General features: G+C 42.2%; 1 protein-coding gene across 1 annotated transcript in view; it reads left to right on the plus strand.

Annotated features, from left to right (window-relative positions):
- The window catches only part of LOC137656668 (D-3-phosphoglycerate dehydrogenase), an 18595-nt gene extending 10084 nt beyond the window's left edge, over window positions 1–8511 (plus strand). Inside the window, exons 3-7 of the mRNA XM_068390844.1 lie at window positions 1058–1244; window positions 3826–4179; window positions 5212–5467; window positions 7240–7473; window positions 7965–8511. Coding sequence (XP_068246945.1) covers window positions 1058–1244; window positions 3826–4179; window positions 5212–5467; window positions 7240–7473; window positions 7965–8248 — 1315 coding nt within the window. The 3' untranslated portion in view covers window positions 8249–8511. The remainder of the gene's footprint in view (window positions 1–1057; window positions 1245–3825; window positions 4180–5211; window positions 5468–7239; window positions 7474–7964) is intronic.
- Window positions 8512–20353: the final 11842 nt, after the last annotated feature.

Below are 20353 nucleotides of genomic sequence, written 5' to 3' on the forward strand. Positions count from 1 at the left end.
GTATGTGTAAGCAAATGGAAATGAACCGTAACCAGAAAGAAGGATCCAATGTAATACTGTCTGGCCAGTCAAAAAAACCCATATCAGTCTAGCTGTAGTATTTCAACGGATGGCTGGTGCCCCGGCCAACCTACTACCTCTAAATGCGTTGCAGGTTTAACGTAATGGATAAAAATTGTGATATAACAAAAAACGTAAAGTTAACTGCGTCTCTCTCTCTCTCTCTCTCTCTCTCTCTCTCTCTCTCTCTCTCTCTCTCTCCCCAACAGCTGTTTTCAGTTCTCTTGCCACTTGTGCTGTCAGTTTCTTCGAAGTTTATTTCTTTCACAACACAGCTTTTCCACAACAAAATAAATCAGTTTTCTTGAGAGAGAGAGAGAGAGAGAGAGAGAGAGAGAGAGAGAGAGAGAGAGAGAGAGAGAGAGAGAGAGAGAGAGAATCGACTGACGTTTTTTTTTTTTTTTTATTTTAGATCTTCTCCGCCCTTTCTATGTAATAAGATTTTGCTATCATATTACCTTTATGAAAATTATTATTGAAAAGATGAAACTTCAGAAGGTCAGACTTCCGGCGAATGTTTTGTTATGCTGAACAGGCAGACATGGGACTCCTTAGATCTATTTTGATATTACTGTTCTTAAGATATTTTATTGTTCATTTGTCTTTTTTAGTTTATTTCATTTCCTTACCGGGCTATTTTCCCTCCTTGAAGCCCTTGGGTTTATAACTTCCTGCTTTTTCAACTAGGGTTTCTGCTTAGTTAATAATAATAATAATAATAATAATAATATCAATAATAAAATTAATAATAAAGATGAATAATAAAAATTAATCATCATCATCATCTCATACGCCAATCGACGCAATGGACCTCGGTTAGATTTCGCCAGTCTTCTCTATCTTGAGCTTTTAATTAAATACTTCTCTATTTATCATCTACTTGGCGCTTCATAGTCCTCGGCCATGTAGGCCTGTGTCTTCCAACTCTTCTAGTGCCTTAATAATAATAATAATAATAATATTAATAATAATAATAATAATTTCTTTCGGTTTCCAGCACACCCAGTGGGAACACGCTATCGGCAGCCGAGCAGACGTGTGCGTTGATATGTTCCCTGAGCCGCTCTATTCCACAGGCCTGCACATCTCTAAAGGAAGGGAAATGGGACAGGAAAGCTTTCATGGGAACAGAGCTCTATGGAAAAACGTTGGCCATTATCGGCCTAGGGAGGATTGGTAGGGAGGTAAGTGTTGTGTGTGTGAGAGAGAGAGAGAGAGAGAGAGAGAGAGAGAGAGAGAGAGAGAGAGAGAGAGAGAGAGAGAGAGAGAGAGAGCGTCTCATTCTAAGAGTATTTTTACCTCCTCGAAGGAAGTTGAGATGAGGTTATAGTTTTTACCCCTGTTTGTGTGTTTGTTTGTGAACAGCTTCCTGGCCACAATTTTAATAGTAATGAAACTTACAGGGATTAACTCGTACATAAAAAACCAGGAAATGAGTAAATTTTGAAAGGTCAAGGTCACGGTCAAGCTATATGTCCAATTCACTTGGTCAGCCATAACTTTGGACATTGTTGTCGCATACTCCAAACTTGGTTCATATTTGAGTGTATGGAAATCCATGCACATTAATACAGGTTAAGGTCGAGTTCAAGGTTGAGCTTGAGCAAACGGCCGAGAAATAAGCTGCCGCACCGGAGGTCTGCTCTCTACAGAGTGCTCCTCAAGTTCTAAGAGTATTTTACCACTAACTTTATGTATTATAGTATTTTTTAACACCCTTTCAATCAGAAACCTTGAAATCTGATGTGATATAAATGAAGAAATGTTCCTTCTCAGTTGGGATTCGAACATACTTCAGATTTTCAGCGTAACTCTTTTCTCCACTAATAAAGACCAACTTATTCTATCGAATGTGACCAATCTGATTAGTTTGTATATTTGGTTGTTGTGATAATTATTTAATGATGATTGCCTCTAACAACGAAGTTGGGAGGAGGTTATGGGTTTGGCCCTGTTTGTAGACAACTTCCTGAACACAATCTAACTCATATAATAGTGAAACTTTCAGGAATTAATTTTATGATAAGACGTGGAAGTGATGCAATTTTGAAAGCCCTAGGTCAAAGGTCAAGGTCGAGCAAAAGGTCAACCAAATTAACCTTAACCCCTAAGTTCGCACATGGTTGTCACACACACACTTCAAATACGATTACGATCTAAATTGATTCTGGGAAAGGCAAACTGTGTTCGAGAAATAAGCTGCCGTAGCGGAGGTCTTCCCTCGCAGGGTGCTTTTCTAGTTTTTAATGTTTCCCGTACAATTTACCATGTAAAGTAGCGCTATCTGTGTTCCCCATGTGGCAAACTGTTGGCATAACTGCTCCCCTTGCTGTTCAACAACATGTACCAACCGTGTGTCACACGATCGTACATTCTTCATTTTGTGTATATATTGCTTGTATCTTCGCTCTCCCCTTGCACTAAAAAGAACCTGAATAAACATGTCTGTTTTTCCTCATCGGTAACGGTGTCAATTTTAAACATGAAAATTCTTGTTGCCTCGAGGTTTTGTATATAAAGGAGAGTGTTCTATAATAACCTCACTCAGTTACTTTCATCCTGTCTTTGAGTCACAACCTTCTCTCTCGGCCCGTCACAAACACTTAACCTTACTCCATGATGCAGCTACTTTGCTTCGGTACTGAATGACCTCCTTAGCCCCAACAACAGATAGCATAGCCAAAATTTTATACGAAAATAAGCCATATTTGAGCACTGTACTTAAGATATTCTTTAGGGTAGTAGGACCTAGACATTTCTGGTTCAATGTCAATTGATGTTTTTAGTCTTTTCTAATTGAACCCTGATGGCTCCAGTTAGTGTGCCTATGTTAATATTAACCTCATTCAGTGGCTGGATAATTCTAAGTCAGTATTTCCTGATAAGTCTAATAAAGTTCTAACTTGGTTTACATGTTTTTACTGTTTTTTTAGAATGATATATTGTTAATTTATCCTCATCATTTATTTATTTCCTTATTTCCTTTCCTCACTGGGCTATTTTTCCCTGTTGGAGCCCTTGGGCTTATAGCATCTTGCTTTTCCAACTAGGGTTGTAGCCTGGCTAGTAATAATAATAATAATAATAATAATAATAATAATAATAATAATGTCTTGATTTGTTGGTAAGCCCGTGACCAGAAATGTTTAACTTAGCTAACTTCTCTCAATCATTTAATGTTAACTTGCTAGAGTTAATATCTAATTGGCTAAGTTGTTTTTACATAGTGTCTATTCTAATGTTAATTTACTTCACATAGTCCCTGTTCTATTGCTAATTTTCCTTTCTTATTGTCCAATTTAATGTTGATATGTTTTACCAACTGATTAATCTAATGTTAATTTTATTGAAGTAATATCTAGTCGAGTGTTAATTTGCTTTACGTAATGTTTAATGCAATGTTAGCCTGCTTTATTTTAAAATAATGTTAATGCATTCTAACTGATATTACAGTACATTCATAATGTTTCTTTTTTTCAGTGTCTAATTTAACATTAGGTTTTTTCCACGATTGCTTTATCTAATGTCAACTTCATAGAGTTAGTCTAATTCAACATCAAATTATTGAATTAGTTTTGTCTAATTACATATTAACTACCCTTAAATAAAGCTTTATACTAAAATGGAAAGGCCTAGGATCATATTATAGCACTGTGATGTAGTACTGATTTCAATGAATTTATCTGATTTGATATTAACTGAATGTCCTTGTTGTGTCTAAACAATCTTAATTTCACGTATCTAATGCACTTTTAACTCGTGCAGGTGGCAAAGCGCATGCAGTCCTTTGGCATGACTACCATAGGCTACGATCCAATGGTCCCAGCCAACGTATCTGCCGAGTGGGGCGTCGAATCCCTTTCCCTAGAGGACATCTGGCCCAGGGCAGACTACATCACAGTCCACACGCCCTTGTTACCACATACGAAGAACCTAATCGGGGAGGCCGTCTTCAAGGTTTGCAAAAAGGGCGTCTACGTCGTCAACGTGGCTCGAGGAGGAATTGTCGACGAAGCGGCTCTGCTCGCTGCTTTACAAAGTGGCGTCTGTGGTGGAGCTGCTCTGGACGTTTTTGTGCAGGAACCCCCTACTGACTTTACTCTTTGCAAACACCCAAAGGTTCGCAGGTCTTGTTTTAAATATCGTTTGGAGTAATTTCGTTTGGCTTTGCTTATCATTTACAATAGGATTTAATGATTAGATCGATGTGGCGATTGTTGTACACTATCATGATATATTTTTGAAATATTCCAATCACCGTCTTGTTGAATGCAAGGGATTTTGACGTGAAATATTTTTAATATTTGCCTATAAAAAGGCTATTAAATATTTAGTGTCATTTATAATGATATATTTACATTTACAAAGAAAAGGTCCAATATGATATATTTACATTTACGAAGAAGTAGTAGTCCATTATGTGTTTTACCCAGGATGAGCTTGATTGTATCCACTGACACTGCAATAAATGTAGTAACGGTTCTAGTTCACTTAGATTATAAGAGACTAATTAAATATTGTGCAGTGCTTGCTCATAACTAATCATTTTACAGTGACAAGAATTTCATTATAGCACTTGGAAGTTTTGCTTTTAATAAAGAATACAAATTGTTTGTATACATTACATAATTTTGAACACTGTTTCTTTGTTTATATTTTGTTAATGTAAAAGCAAGACGTGTCATTAAATCATTACATCCAATTCTTCAAATTATTTTCAAATTTATTGTGCCTTTCCAGACTTACTTTCTCAAGATTATATATACAGTGCAGTAGTCCTTCTTCTGTTTATGGGTGAAAATTGTATTACTTTTTTCTCGCTTATTTCTAAAAAGACAACAAGGCTTCATTCAGTGTACAGTATTCGAAATACGATAGAGTTCAGAGCATTTTTTCACGAGATATAGTACCCTGATTCTGTAATTATATTCAGTCTTATTTTCCTATTCTCTTATCTTTAAGAGTTAGACTTCACTAATAATTTAAGACTAGTTTTAATATATCTGATTCGTCTTCCTTTCAAGTCTTTTTCTGAGTGTTTATATTCTCTTGTAGTTTGTTAAAGAATAACCTACGAAGATTACGATTCCTTAATGCCAAAATAAAGATAATCCAAAGCATGATAAACAAATAAGATCCTTTTTCTTCCAGGTCATCTGTACCCCTCACCTAGGTGCTAACACGGTGGAAGCCCAACGCAGAGTGGCCGTGGAGATAGCCGAACAAATCGTAGATATGGTGAATGGAAAAACACTGGTGGGCGTTATCAATGCCCCCGCCCTCACAAACTCGACGAGCGAGATCTGCAAGCCTTGGATCGAGCTAGGCAAAGCTCTTGGTCATCTGGGGAGTCGCCTTTCCCAGCCCACAGATGCTTCTTCCTTGGCACTTTCCATTGAGCTTTTTGGTAAGTGATGCAAAGCAGGGAAAAGCCAGAAATATCTTTTTTTATTCTAAGTAGCCTACAGAAGGTCCTCAAATTACAAACATTTAGAGATACAAACAAATTCAACTGAAAATAACAAAGATAAAATAAAACAATATTGTAATAAAACTACATTATATCATTTAATACAGTAAACAAAACAACATTTGTAATAAACTGATATCTATTTCATATGGAACCTGCCTCAGTGTTGACTTTTGTACCAGGGAATCATAGACATGCGATTTTGGGTAGGCCTATCCTATGCCAAAATCAAACAAAATTTGACTTACAAACAGCTTTTTGTAGTCTCAAAATTAATCCCGATGGGCGAGGCCTCGGAAAAATTGAAAGGTCATACTGTGGCATAGATTATAACCTAAAAGACATTCTCTTGTTTTTAAATTATCGAATGGAGCATTACTTGTAAATAATTTAGGACTCGCAATTATGGGAAATGCCTGGTTTTTTATTTGATATATACGATTGATCGAGTTTATTTATGCAGCTCTTACTAGTATTTTTAGTATTCTCCTTAAAAAGATTTCCCTCTTATTGAGTTTTCATAATTTCTTGTATGGTACATTACTGTACAATATGGTAAGAGATATTAAGCCAAAATATGTAGGTTTTATTTCATTTCATCCTCTGATAAAGAAATATTAGAAGAAGAATAATAAATTCTATAAAAAAGAGAAACAGTAGTACAAGGCTTTTACTATGAGAAAATCATCTTTATGTCGAAATTTCATTGAGAAAAATTACAGATAATTCGCATTCCAGAAAGTAAATACAGTACATCCTGAAATGCTACAGCTAGAATTGAATGTTGGTAACCCCCCCCCCCAAATAATGATAATGAAAAAATTTTTACATAAATATTTAAGGAAAATTTTTGGACATTTGTAAAGATGGTAAAACTTCAAGAAAACATTGAAAGCAATATAGAGGGTCCAACGACGAATTTACATTTATAACAGTATTGATTACGGGAATGGTTTTAAACATATTTTAAGATTCTGTTTGTTCTGTTATAAAGAGATATATAGTATTATGGGTAAAAACAACACTTAGATGTATATACAGTAATAGATAAATGTATGGTTTGTATGAAGGTTGAAAGCTTTGCAGTTTAATGTGAACAAGCAAATCTATAAGTGAAATTAGTTTTTACCCCCAAATACCAATGACACCTCATTGGTCAATATTTCAATGGATTATTTTTATAGCATTAATTGCAAGATGTTACACCAAATCCTTCATCATATTGCACCAATGTCAAACCCACAGGAGGTTTAAAGAATTAAAGGTTTAAAGGCTGTTCATGAATGGCAGAGGGAAGGGACAGTGACATTGCCCAATCAAGCAGGACAATGCCCTAGAGACTTATTATATATACTGTATATATGATCAGTGCCCAAGCCCCCCTCTCCACCCAAGCTAGTACCAAGGAGGGCCAGGCAATGGCTGCTGATGACTCAGCAGATAGACCTATAGGCTCCCCCAACCCCTTATCCTTAGCTCACAAGGATGGTGAGGTTCCAGGGACCAAAGAAACTAACGAGTTTGAGTGGGACTTAAACCCCAGTCTAGGGTTCACCAGTCAGGGACATTACCACAACTTGAGATCTTGATCTGAGCAATGAGGGCCCAGCGGGCACTCTTGCAGTATGTGTTCCATTATTAGAGATCCGAAGTTCGTAGCACACTCATACCACCTCATTCATATTAATAATTGCAACTTTACTTTGCAGGGTCTGAAGTGAGCGGTATGAAAACTTTTTTGGGATCAGCAATCTTGGTTGGTTTACTCAAAGGTATGACTCAGGCTGGTGTCAATATGGTAAATGCACCTGGAGTTGCTCAGGACATGGGTATAAAAATCTCTGTGGAGGCACATCCTAACAAGCAGCCTTCGGTTTCTTCTGCTGCACCAGACGCCCTTCAACTCAAGATCACCACAGGGTCAAAAGACCACACACTTCTTGGTGAGTATTGCAATTGGTAGGATTATGTTCAGAGCTTCTAGGAACTGTTATCATTTAATGAACAATGATAGTTTCAGGTAGCACATTCATTTCATAAGACACAATTAGGTTTGTGAGTGTTAGTTTCTAAACTAGTCTCATGACTGCAGTAGCTTCTCAACTTATCTGCTTTGGGGTGTCTTCATTAGTAACAAAAACTAACAAGTAACAAGGAACTTGTATTCGATACAAGAGGGTTCTTGGTATCACACTGCCAACAGTGAATCATTTATGATATCTAGGCTGCATTAGAATGCTCTTTACACTTTATTTCAGTAACTTATAACCAAGATTCATTGTGTCTAAAAAGGTAGCTTAGCAGAAACTAGCAGGGCAGTAAAATTTGAATAAGGGAGCGTAATAAATTGCAGTGTTAATGCTTTTATAGAAGTTCATAAAGAAACTGATTTCATTGAAGTTCTTAAAGAAAGTTTAATTTCAATGTATTTCAGGAAACTGTGCTGGAGGACAACCAACATTGCATGTATTAGATGGCTGCGTCTGGGAATCAGGCCTTCCCTTAGGCCGCAATATGCTCTTCTTCAGCGCATCTCCCACTGCTTCTCCGTTAGCTGCCATTGCCACTCAATTAGTGGGTCTGCGAGCTCCACTCACTTCCATTCTCTCCTCAGCCCCAACCCAAAAAGAAGTTTGGCATGTAGCGAGAACTACAGTGGCAGTAGACAACACTCTAGTTATTCCAGATGCTAAGTTAGTTGCACAGGTTACATTCTAAAGATGTTAAATTATTTCTTTTGTAGGTTTTGTTTGAATCTTATTTCAGATTTATGTAATTAGAGTAGTAGCAGAAATCACTGCTTATTATTCTTGCATTCTTCGGGTGCTAGTGATATTGCTTTATTCTAAAGTATTAAGAAGGCTTGTTTTATACTTCTTAGCAATATCATACTTTAGCAATCTTATTGCTGTATCTTTGCTGTGAACCCAATTGTTATTACTTTCTTATCAACTTATGAATATATATTCACAAAAGTACTATACAGTATTTTATATCACGCCTTATCCAGAGAACATTTATAAGTACTGCGTTAAAGCACAAGTCGATTTTACACTAGGTTTGGGTAAAATTTAGGTTAATTTTTTTAAAATGGTATTTTGATTACAGTACTGACATCTGATTTAAAGATTCCTTGCTTTTAATTTAACAATTACTTTTTTCATTACAATTTCTTAGCTTTACAGTATATTTTTCTTTTGCACTTGTGTCTTGTAAAGGTTATTATTTTCAAGAAGAAAAGGTCATCACTGGCTTCACTGCAGCCTTTTGAAGGCATAGAAACCAAGACTATTGGGGGCTACCTACTGAAAATCAAGATCATTCACCACAAAGAATTTAGAAAAGTGTGATGACAAATGTGTATTTTTGAAAGCAAAGATTAGTTACTTAAGGAAACAAATGAATTCCACAGCCTGGAAGCCAATTGTGAAAGAGAGGCTAAACAGGTCAATTTTCAAATGATTTTATATGATGGATGAAATGTGATCTGAGAAGAAACTGGTTCAATTTCCGGATCCAATTGCTGTTACACAAGTAGGTTTATGGCTAACTTTTGATGGGATTGACTGTAATTAAGGCTTAAAGTGAAAGTTGGGATACAAACTAGAAGAAAAGCTATAGATTCAACTCTGATTAGGAAGAATTGTGTGGATAGCATCAAATATGAACACAAATTTGTTCCTACACACATACAAACCTTTCACTCTTTACCATAGATATATTGTTCTGGCATCGCAGGAAACTAGCCATAAGCTTTTTACGCCAGGTATAACAACCCGCTGATAGTTAAGGAGATTTAGCGGGGATAGACCAGCCAAACTGCTCACACACTTGCGCTCACTTTTGTTTTTGGCTCAATCGAGTGAAGACGTGTTATCTCGACTCAACACCTTCACGACCCATTATCTGCAAGACTTAACCCAGAGGACCCTGGATACATTATTTATAGGTCCATTGGTGGTAGGACAAGAAGTGGTGAAAGCTCTCTTACAGGACAAGTAGCTGTCGGTCAAGGGCAAGTAAGAGGAGTGTAACCCATTCTAAAATACTTACTTGGGCAAGTGACTGTGCTTAAGTTTCCACACATTCAGCTCTATTGCAGGGGCTGTCAACTCTGGCTACAAACCTAAAGTTCACAAGGTGTCAGGGTACCCCTCTCACGCTTGCACACGCTCAGAGTCAAGTTCTCAGCCAGTTTAGACTTCACCCACCTGAACTCTTTACTCATACATGTCCTGCCATCACCTGTCCCCCTAGAAAGTCCTGCCTGCAATGAAAAGTGACGTAATACATTGTGCGAGTGTGTGAACAGGGTGGCTGGTCTAAGACCCCGCTAACTAGCGGTAGGTTGTTATACCTCACATAAAAAGTTTATGGCTAGTTTCCAGCTATGCCAGAACAATGTATCCATAATTAAGAGCTCAGGTTTGTATATTTAGGAAAAGTACAAATTACTGTACTTCCAAATTTGTCATATCTAACAAGGATTGATAAGTCTCACATTGAAAGGGAAGAAACCCAGTTTAGATGAAGAATACATGCAATTCCTAAAGACAATTATCAAATAAGTAAATGCAGGCTTTAACTAGATCTATTATTTGATTCTTCCACGACAAGAAGCTGTTTTCTTTAAAGTCAAAAGCATTGATAGTTTCAAGTGTACTTATATGTGAATCGGAGTGAGATGAAGACATTTAAAGGAAACTGCAAGCATTGCCAATAAAGGGATTTTGACGAAGGAAAAATCTATTTCTGGGCGAGAATTACCAGAGAAAAAAGTTGCATAGGAATATGCCAGGGTTGAACCCAGCTCGCTCACCTATAAGGTGTCGGTATAATACTGGGGCGTGGTAAATCACAACCAGAGGTCTCGCACCATTTAGACATCTCCTCCTCAATATCCCTGTATTGCCAATAAAGAATTTGACTGTCCTATGCAGGTTGCTCTCTCCCTCTCAGGTCACTGTCAGGAACCCCTCTTAAGCTGGTTCATTTATTTTAACTTAAAATCATCAGAAAAAAAATATTAGTTGGGCCTTCTTGATTTTATAAGGTTCATTGCAGTCAAGCATTCTTATTTACCCCCTTTTTTTTTCTTTTTTTTTTTTAAACAATCCGTGGCTTTATACTCTTTCATAGTTTGTTAGCAATATGGCATTAAGCTGACTAACATATATCTAGAGAGTACACCCATTCCTTGTAGTTAATTAGATGGGGCAGGTAACGCGCAACCGTTGTCCCTGAGTTTGAAGCTAAGACTCTGAATCTGACTGTAGTGGATTCTAGGTTTGGGCCCTTCTGGATTTCAAGTCTCCGTGATGTAACCAATGATTCGGATCAACTTTGACTGTGTCCTGTGAGAGTGCTGAGCCGGTATCTTAAAACGCACATCCAGAGCTCGCCCTCATATCAAACATTTGTTAGCGCTGGAAGGGTCATAAGGAGAGTGACTAAGAACACCATCTCTAGCATGAATTCAGGTCATTAATCCTGCCATGAATCCAGACTACAACATGAGCTCATGGCGTTAGGGGCGTAAGCACAACCCTAGCATTTAAACAAAACTTCTCTGTGGCGCAGGTCTTACAAGCAGGTTTTAGGCAACGTCAGACCACCTTTTCTACACATTACCTGCAAGACGTAACTCACAGGTGCCTAGATACCTTATCTATGGGTCCTTTGGTAGCTGCTCAACAAGTTGTATAGCTACTTTAGCTTCTTACTGGAGAAGTATCAGTCTATCAAGGGCAAACAGTACCCTGTGTTAGTCTGGGATGAATGGATAGAATGACTCCTTTTCTTCCTTCATCTTTCCCTCTCTTGAGGCACAGCATCTGGAGTATTCTGCAATCTGGCCTACCTCCATCAGCAGGTCAATACTATTTCCCTTTGTTGATGTGAAATATTTTATGTCCCTGGTCTCTATGCGAGGAGGAGCCAGGTATTGTCTAGGTTTAAGGATGAAGTTGATTTCATCACACTTTATTCTTGTCACAGTGCTTAGTTTCACTCATTCACCATGCTCAGGCCGTCAACTCTCCTGCCAAATAGGTGAAGAGTTCACGAGGTGTCAGGGTGCCTCTCTCATGCTTGAATGAGCTCAGAGATGCACCTCAGATGAAGTTTCTTAGCCACTTGGGTTTCAGACTTCCACCCCTCCTAAAGGTGAGTCTTCATAATAGAGAGGAAAGGGTTTGTATGTGTAGGAACAAATGACAAATTTGGAAGTAATTTATATTTTCCTAACAATACAAACCTAAGCTTTTTACTCATACTTGTCCCATCATCACCTATGCCAATAGAAGTCCTGCCTGCAACCAAAAGTGACAATGTACTGGGTGAGTGTGTGAGCGGCGTGGCTGGTCTACCCCCCTCTATCCCCGCTAACTAGCAGAGGGTCATTAACACCTCTCATTAAAAGTTAATGGTTAGATTCTATCTATACCATAGGAAAGAGCTCAAGTTAGCGGAAAATACAAATTACAGTACTTCCAAATTTGTTGTTTCTAAAAGCATATGTTGATTATGATGGATGTCTATGTTACTATTTTGGTTTAAGAAGCTTTATGTAAACCCAAATCTTTTCAAGTTAGGATGGTGGTATTTAGGACCATTCCAGGTATGCTTTGGTTATGGTAGGGAGGCTATGGTGTGGCTTGCATTTTGAATACTCTGTTATATGGCCAGTCCCTGGAGCCTGGGGTTGGGCTACTGACTTTGCCCTTCTAGATGATGTAGATACCAGAGTTGGGCACACCTGAGAGAATTTAATTACTTAACCAGGGGGCCCAAAGTAAGCCAGTGTCATGAAGTAATATCTGGAATATTTTAGTGTGGTGGGAAAAGTGTATGGTAGATTATTGATTAATAGGATTAAGGATAAAACAGAGAATACAATCTTAGAAGTACAGGGTGGTTTTAGAAGAGGTAGGGGTTGTATGAATCAGATTTTTACAGTTAGGCAAATATGCGAGAAATATTAGCAAAAGGTAAGGAGGTGTATGTTGCGTTTATGGATCTGGAGAAAGCGTATGATAGAGTTTGATAGGGAAGCAATGTGGAATGTGATGAGGTTATATGGAGTTGGTGGAAGGCTGTTGCAAGCAGTGAAAAGTTTCTACGAAGGTAGTAAAGCATGTGTTAGGATAGGAAATGAAGTGAGCGATTGGTTTCCGGTGAGAGTGGGGCTGAGACAGGGATGTGTGATGTTGCCGTGGTTGTTTAACTTGTATGTTGATGGAGTGGTGAGAGAGGTGAATGCTCGAGTGCTTGGACGAGGATTAAAACTGGTAGACGAGAATGACCATGAATGGGAGGTAAATCAGTTGTTGTTTGCGGATGATACTGTACTTGTTGTAGACGCGGAAGAGAAGCTTGGCCGATTAGTGACAGAATTTGGAAGGGTGTCTGAGAGAAGGAAGTTGAGAGTTAATGTGGGTAAGAGTAAGGTTATGAGATGTACGAGAAGGGAGGGTGGTGCGAGGTTGAATGTCACGTTGAATGGAGAGTTACTTGAGGAGGTGGATCAGTTTAAGTACTTGGGGTCTGTTGTTGCAGCAAATGGTGTAGTGAAAGCAGATGTACGTCAGCGAGTGAATGAAGGATGCAAAATGTTGGGGACAGTTAAGGGAGTAGTAAAAAATAGAGGGTTGGGCATGAATGTAAAGAGAGTTCTGTATGAGAAAGTGATTGTACCAACTGTGATGTATGGATCGGAGTTGTGGGGTATGAAAGTGACGGAGAGACAGAAATTGAATGTGTTTGAGATGAAGTGTCTAAGGAGTATGGCTGGTGTATTTCGAGTAGATAGGGTTAGGAACGAAGTAGTGAGGGTGAGAACGGGTGTAAGAAATGAGTTAGCAGTTAGAGTGGATATGAATGTGTTGAGGTGGTTTGGCCATGTTGAGAGAATGGAAAATGGCTGTCTGCTAAAGAAGGTGATGAATGCAAAAGTTGATGGGAAAAGTACAAGAGGAAGGCCAAGGTTTGGGTGGATGGATGGAGTGAAGGAAGCTCTGGGTGATAGGAGGATAGATGTGAGAGAGGCAAGAGAGCGTGCTCGAAATAGGAATGAATGGCGAGCGATTGTGACGCAGATCTGGTAGGCTCTGCTGCTTTCTCCGGTGCCTTGGAAGACCGTGGAGGTAGGAGAAGTAGGGGATTCAGCGTTATGATGCTTCTTCTGTGGTGGATAACGGGGAAGGGTGGGCTGTGGCACCCCTAGCAGTACCAGCCGAACTCAGTTGAGTCCCTTGTCAGGCTGGGAGGAACGTGGAGAGGAGAGGTCCCCTTTTCTGTTTCATTTGTTTGATGTCGGCTACCCCCCAAATTGGGGGAAATGCCTTAGTATAAGTATGTATGTATTAATTGTGTTCACAAATGTTTGTTTTTTTTCAGTGGTAGGTACACTGCATAAACCACTAAAAATTTGCTCTTCAGATATTTGTATAGTAACCAATATCTTCTCACTAAACACACCAATGATACATGATTCTTTTCAATATTAAACTTACCCGATAATCATGTAGCTGTCAACTCCGTTGCCCGACAGAATTCTATGGAGGGATACGCCAGCTATCACAATACTAGAAGGGGGTGTACTTACCAGCGCCACCTGTGGCCAGGTACTCAAGTACTTCTTGTTGACACCTCCTCAATTATTCCTCTGTCGTGCTTCCGGCAAGACGTTCTGGGATATGCTTATGATCTTCGAGTTTGTTCACGGCTAATTGGTGAAGTATTCTCTCAGATTTCGGCTGTCGCTTTACTGGAAACCTTCTTATATTAGCTAGATAGCTTTTATATAGTCCTGATATACGGTTAACGATCTTTTGCTTGATTTTGGAAACCCCTTTGGCTAACTCTTTGGATTCAAGATGTCTGACATTTCGCAAGCCCCCTCCCATAGACGATGTAGGTCTTGCAATAGGCGTATTCCGAAGGCCTCGGTAGATCCTCACACCGCTTGTTCTGACTGTAGGGACAGACCCTGTCAGTTAGAAAATCGATGTGAGGAATGCGCCGGACTTTCGGAACTGGAATTTGTCCGTCTTTTAAAATATTCAACTAAGTTAGAGAGAGGTAGAGTTAGGAGGAGTTCTTCTCACTCTTCACTGTTTTCCTCACCTCATGATCCCCTACCTTTTCCTACCCCTGTAGTGGCTACCCCCGAACCTACTGTTTGCCCTCCGCCTGATATGTCTGTTGTTTTGCGTGCTATTCAGGCCTTAGGCGATAAAGTAGAGTCAGTGGTAAGTGACCATAAGTCTCTGATGGCCGAAGTTAAGGAACTTAAGGTCAAGAGTGCAGTGGGTGGAATTAGTGCCAGTGCTGTGACGAGTGCTAGTGTCAGTGCAGTGCCAAGTGCTAGTGTCAGTGCCAGTGTGGTGCGTGAGGATACTTCTGTGCGAGCCAGTCGTCCTCCCAGTCCGGGACCTCTTGCAAGCTCCCAAGCCCAGGGGAGAAGCAATGTCGAAGGGCATAAGGGTTCGGCAGGCCTTGTTAGGCGCACAGAAGTATCCTCGGTGGTTGCGGGCGTGTCTTCCAAAGACCGTCACTCCCACCTGCAGACGATTGAGCCCGTCTTTTTCTCGTCCGCTGATCATCTGTCAGGGAAGAAACGTTGGTCTCAGGTCTCGAGACCACTTAAACGCAGAGTCCAGTCCGCGAGTGCTCAGCCAGGTTGCAGTCATTGGCTCAGCTCTGACTCGCCGCAGTCATCTGTCGACTGCACTCCGCCCAAGAGGAGTAAGGTTCTGCCACAACAGAGCTCGACTGTTAAGGCTTTACCTCAGCCTACTGTAGTTTCTGCCGACCCTAAGTGGACTCTACTTCAGTCCATGCAAGCACAGCTTTCGGACTTGATGCGTGAGTGTCGGGCTGAGAGTGTTGCGCCTCCGCCTCCGCCTACACTCCCTCCGCCTGCGTTCGCTCCGCCTACGCTCGCTCCGCCTGCGCTTGCTCCGCCTGATCGCAGTACCACCTGCCAGGCGTACGATGTTGAGCCACAGTCTGAGTTTGCTGTTCCCAGTGGTGTTCAGCCTCCGCCTTCTTTAAGGCAACCTTTGCTATGGGATCAGGAGGATTATACCTCTCTTCCTCCGCCTCCCCTTGCTGCTCCACCAGTGGTGCAACTCTCGGCTGAGGTACGACAACCTCTCCCGTGCATGAGTCAGTCTCCTCAGCTCTCGCTGCAGCGAGCTCAACCATCCACAAGGCAAGCTCCACTACACCTTGGCCTTGCGCCTCAGGAGCCTCAGCTTGCGAGACATTTACCTTGTTCTGCGCAGCCTCAACCTCATCACGCTCCGCTCACACCACAGGAACAGGAACTTGCTACTCCGCTTCCACCAACCGCTCAGCAAGCGCAACCCTTGGGTTCAACCTCTCATGCTAGGAGTCAGCCTCCTCCACCCATGCGCCTTCCTTCTGCTTTGTCTGTTATTCAGCCTTTGCAGTCTGAGCCTCAGGTTCTCCCTCAACAGTTACTTGAAGAGGAAACCTCTAATATTGTTCCTACTCGTTCTGACTCTGCTGTTCAGCATTCTTGTCCAATATCTTCGCTACACTCTGGTGATGAGGCGTCTGATGATGAGGAGGCACACCTGGATCCCTCGTCAGACGTGGATGAATCCAAGCCTTCTCCACAGTCTATTGACTTTCGTAAGGTCTTGGCTCTGCTTAGGGAAGTTTACCCAGACCACTTTGTCTCTGCTATTCCCCGCTCTCCGCCATCTGAGTTTTCGCTGGGCGTACAACAAGCTTAGTCCTCCTATACTAAGCTAGTCCTAGCAAGGTCCTCTAAGAGAGCATTAAGGATCTTAGGGGAGTGGCTGCAGACTAAGCAACACCTTGGCAAAACTTCTTTCATGTTCCCGCCGACTAAGCTCACTTCGAAAGCGAGCGTTTGGTATGCCACAGGAGAAGCACCAGGCTTGGGAGTACCTGCCTCTGCCCAGGCTGACTTCTCAAGTCTGGTAGACTCGCCTCGGAGAACTGCAATGAGGCGTTCTAAGGTTTGCTGGACCTTCTCAGACCTGGATCACTTACTGAAAGGACTGTTTAGAGCATTTGAGATGTTCAACTTTCTTGACTGGTGCCTGGGGGCCCTCAGCAAGAAGACCTCTCCTGCGGACAAGGATTCTGCCATGCTATTAATGTCCTGCATGGATAAGGCCATTAGGGATGGATCTGGTGAGCTTGCGTCGATGTTTGTATCAGGGGTTTTGAAGAAAAGGGAACAGCTGTGTACCTTCCTTTCCTCCAGCATTACACCTTGCCAAAGGTCACAACTCCTTTTTGCTCCGCTCTCGAAGTTCCTCTTCCCCGAAGAGCTGGTTAAGGACTTGTCTGCTGCCCTGATACAAAAGGACACACACGATCTTGTAGCCTCATCGGCTCGTAAGTCTAAGGTTGCTACCTCAGTCCCCAAGACTTATCGCTCCCCAGTGGTTGATACCCCTGCTACGAGGTTCATACCGCCCTTTCGTGGTAGAGCCCCCAGCCGAGGAAGCTCCCGTCCAGACTCTTACAGGAGCAAGTCCAGGAAAGGCTCCAGGACATCTAAAGGAAAAAACTGACTCTCCGCATCTCCAGACAGCAGTAGGAGCCAGACTCAAGATCTTCTGGCGAGCCTGGGAGAAGAGAGGTGCAGACGCCCAGTCTGTCAGTTGGCTGAGGAACGGTTACAGGATTCCATTCTGCCTCAAACCACCTCTGACCACATCACCCATCAACCTCTCTCCCAACTACAAAGAAGAGGACAAGAGGCTAGCATTGCACCAGGAGGTATCGCTACTTGTACAGAAGAAGGCAGTGGTTATAGTCCGGGACCATCAATCCCCGGGCTTCTACAACCGTCTCTTTCTTGTGGCCAAGAAGACAGGGGGTTGGAGACCGGTGCTGGACGTCAGCGCGCTCAACGCGTATGTCACCAAGCAGACGTTCACGATGGAGACGACGAAGTCGGTCTTAGCAGCGGTCAGGCAGGAGGACTGGATGGTCTCGTTGGACTTGAAAGATGCCTATTTTCACGTTCCTATTCATCCAGACTCCCAACCTTTCCTGAGATTCGTTTTCGGAAAGGTTGTCTACCAATTCCAAGCCCTGTGTTTTGGCCTAAGCACAGCTCCTATGGTCTTTACTCATCTGATGAGGAATATAGCAAAATTCCTACACTTATCGGACATCAGAGCCTCCCTCTACTTAGACGACTGGCTGTTGAGAGCCTCCACGAGTCGTCGCTGTCTGGAGAATCTCAATTGGACTTTAGACTTAATCAGAGAACTGGGTCTATTAGTCAACATAGAAAAGTCTCAACTCATTCCCTCCCAATCCATTGTGTACCTGGGAATGGAGATTCGGAGTCAGGATTTTCGGGCTTTTCCATCGGCCCCCAGGATAAGCCAAGCCCTAGAGTGCATCATGAGCATGCTGAAGAGGAGCAGTTGCTCGGTGAGACAGTGGATGAGTCTCACAGGGACCCTTTCATCACTGGCCCTGTTCGTCGAGCTAGGGAGACTCCACCTCCGCCCTCTTCAATTCCATCTTGCAGCTCATTGGGACAAGGGTTTGACTCTCGAAGCAGTCTCTATCCCAATCACCCAAGAGATGAAGACCACTCTCCTGTGGTGGAAGCACAACCTCCTTCTCAGGGAGGGTCTATCGTTGGCTATTCAGACCCCCAATCTTCATCTCTTCTCAGATGCATCGGACTCGGGCTGGGGTGCGACCTTGAACGGACGGGAATGCTCGGGAACGTGGAACGAAGAACAGGGATTACTCCACATCAACTGCAAGGAGCTACTAGCAGTTCATTTAGCCCTGTTGAACTTCAAGTCCCTCCTGCTAGGCAAAGTGGTGGAGGTGAACTCAGACAATACCACAGCCTTGGCTTACATCTCCAAGCAAGGAGGGACCCATTCGAGGAGCCTATACGAGATCGCAAGGGACCTCCTCATTTGGTCAAGAGGTCTAAACCTCACTCTGGTCACGAGGTTCATTCAGGGCGATATGAACGTCTCAGCAGATCGCCTAAGCAGAAGGAATCAGGTCATTCCCACGGAATGGACCCTCCACAAGAGTGTGTGCAACAGACTTTGGACCTTGTGGGGTCAACCTACCATAGATCTGTTTGCCACCTCCATAACCAAGAGACTTCCGCTGTACTGTTCCCCTGTTCCAGACCCTGCAGCAGTTCATGTGGATGCTTTTCTACTGAACTGGTCCCATCTCGACCTGTACGCATTCCCACCGTTCAAGATAATAAACAAAGTTCTGCAGAAATTCATCTCGCACGAAGGGACACGGCTGACGCTGGTTGCTCCCCTTTGGCCTGCAAGAGAATGGTTCACAGAGGTACTTCAATGGCTAGTCGACATCCCCAGGACTCTACCTCTAAGAGTGGACCTTCTACGTCAACCTCACGTAGACAGGTTGCACCCAAACCTCCACGCTCTTCGGCTGACTGCCTTCAGACTGTCGAAAGATTCGCTAGAGCTAGAGGCTTTTCGAAGGAGGCAGCCAGTGCGATTGCCAGAGCGAGAAGGGTTTCCACTCGTAGAGTCTACCAGTCTAAGTGGGAGGTCTTCCGAAGCTGGTGTAGAGCCAATTCAATATCCTCTACCAATACCTCTGTGACCCAAATAGCTGACTTCCTTCTACATCTTAGGAATGAGAGATCCCTTTCAGCCCCTACGATTAAAGGGTATAGGAGTATGTTGGCTTCAGTTCTCCGCCACAGAGGTTTGGACCTTTCTTCCAACAAGGACCTTCAAGACATTCTTAAGTCTTTTGAGACGTCTAAAGAGCGTCGTCTATCCACTCCAGGCTGGAACCTAGACGTAGTCTTAAGGTTCCTTATGTCGCCTAGGTTCGAACCTCTCCAGTCAGCTTCCTTCAAGGACCTTACCCTCAAGACTCTTTTTCTCGTCTGCCTTGCAACAGCTAAGAGAGTCAGTGAGGTTCATGCCTTCAGCAAGAACATTGGTTTCACGACCGAATCTGCAACATGTTCTTTTCAGCTCGGATTCCTAGCAAAGAACGAACTTCCTTCACGTCCTTGGCCTAGATCGTTTGAAATACCTAGCCTCTCCAACATGGTAGGTAACGAACTAGAGAGAGTTCTTTGCCCTGTCAGAGCTCTCAAATTTTATCTTAAGAGGTCTAAACCTCTTCGAGGACAGTCAGAAGCCTTATGGTGTGCCATCAAGAAACCTTCGAGGCCCATGTCCAAGAATGGGGTTTCATATTATATAAGGCTTCTGATTAGAGAAGCCCACTCTCACTTAAAGGAGGAAGACCTTGCATTGCTGAAGGTAAGGACCCACGAAGTAAGAGCCGTAGCTACTTCGATGGCCTTTAATAAAAACCGTTCTCTGCAGAGCATAATGGATGCAACCTATTGGAGGAGCAAGTCAGTGTTTGCATCATTTTATCTTAAAGATGTCCAGTCTCTTTACGAGAACTGCTACACCCTGGGACCATTCGTAGCAGCGAGTGCAGTAGTAGGTGAGGGCTCAGCCACTACATTCCCTTAATCCCATAACCTTTTTTAACCTTTCTCTTGAATGCTTTTATTGTTGTTTTTATGGTTGTTACGGTAGGCTAAGAAGCCTTCCGCATCCTTTTGATTTGGCGGGTGGTCTATTCATTCTTGAGAAGCGCCTGGGTTAGAGGTTTTGTAGAGGTCCTTTAGTAGGGGTTGCAACTCCATATACTTTGGCACCTTTGGGTTGATTCAGCCTCCAAGAGGAACGCTGCGCTCAGTAAGGAAGACGAACTTAAAAAAGAGGCAGAGTAACGGTTCAATTCGACTTCCTTACC

This window comes from Palaemon carinicauda, chromosome 17, assembly GCF_036898095.1.
Source record: "Palaemon carinicauda isolate YSFRI2023 chromosome 17, ASM3689809v2, whole genome shotgun sequence".
In the NCBI taxonomy this organism is placed as follows: Eukaryota; Metazoa; Arthropoda; class Malacostraca; order Decapoda; family Palaemonidae; genus Palaemon; species Palaemon carinicauda.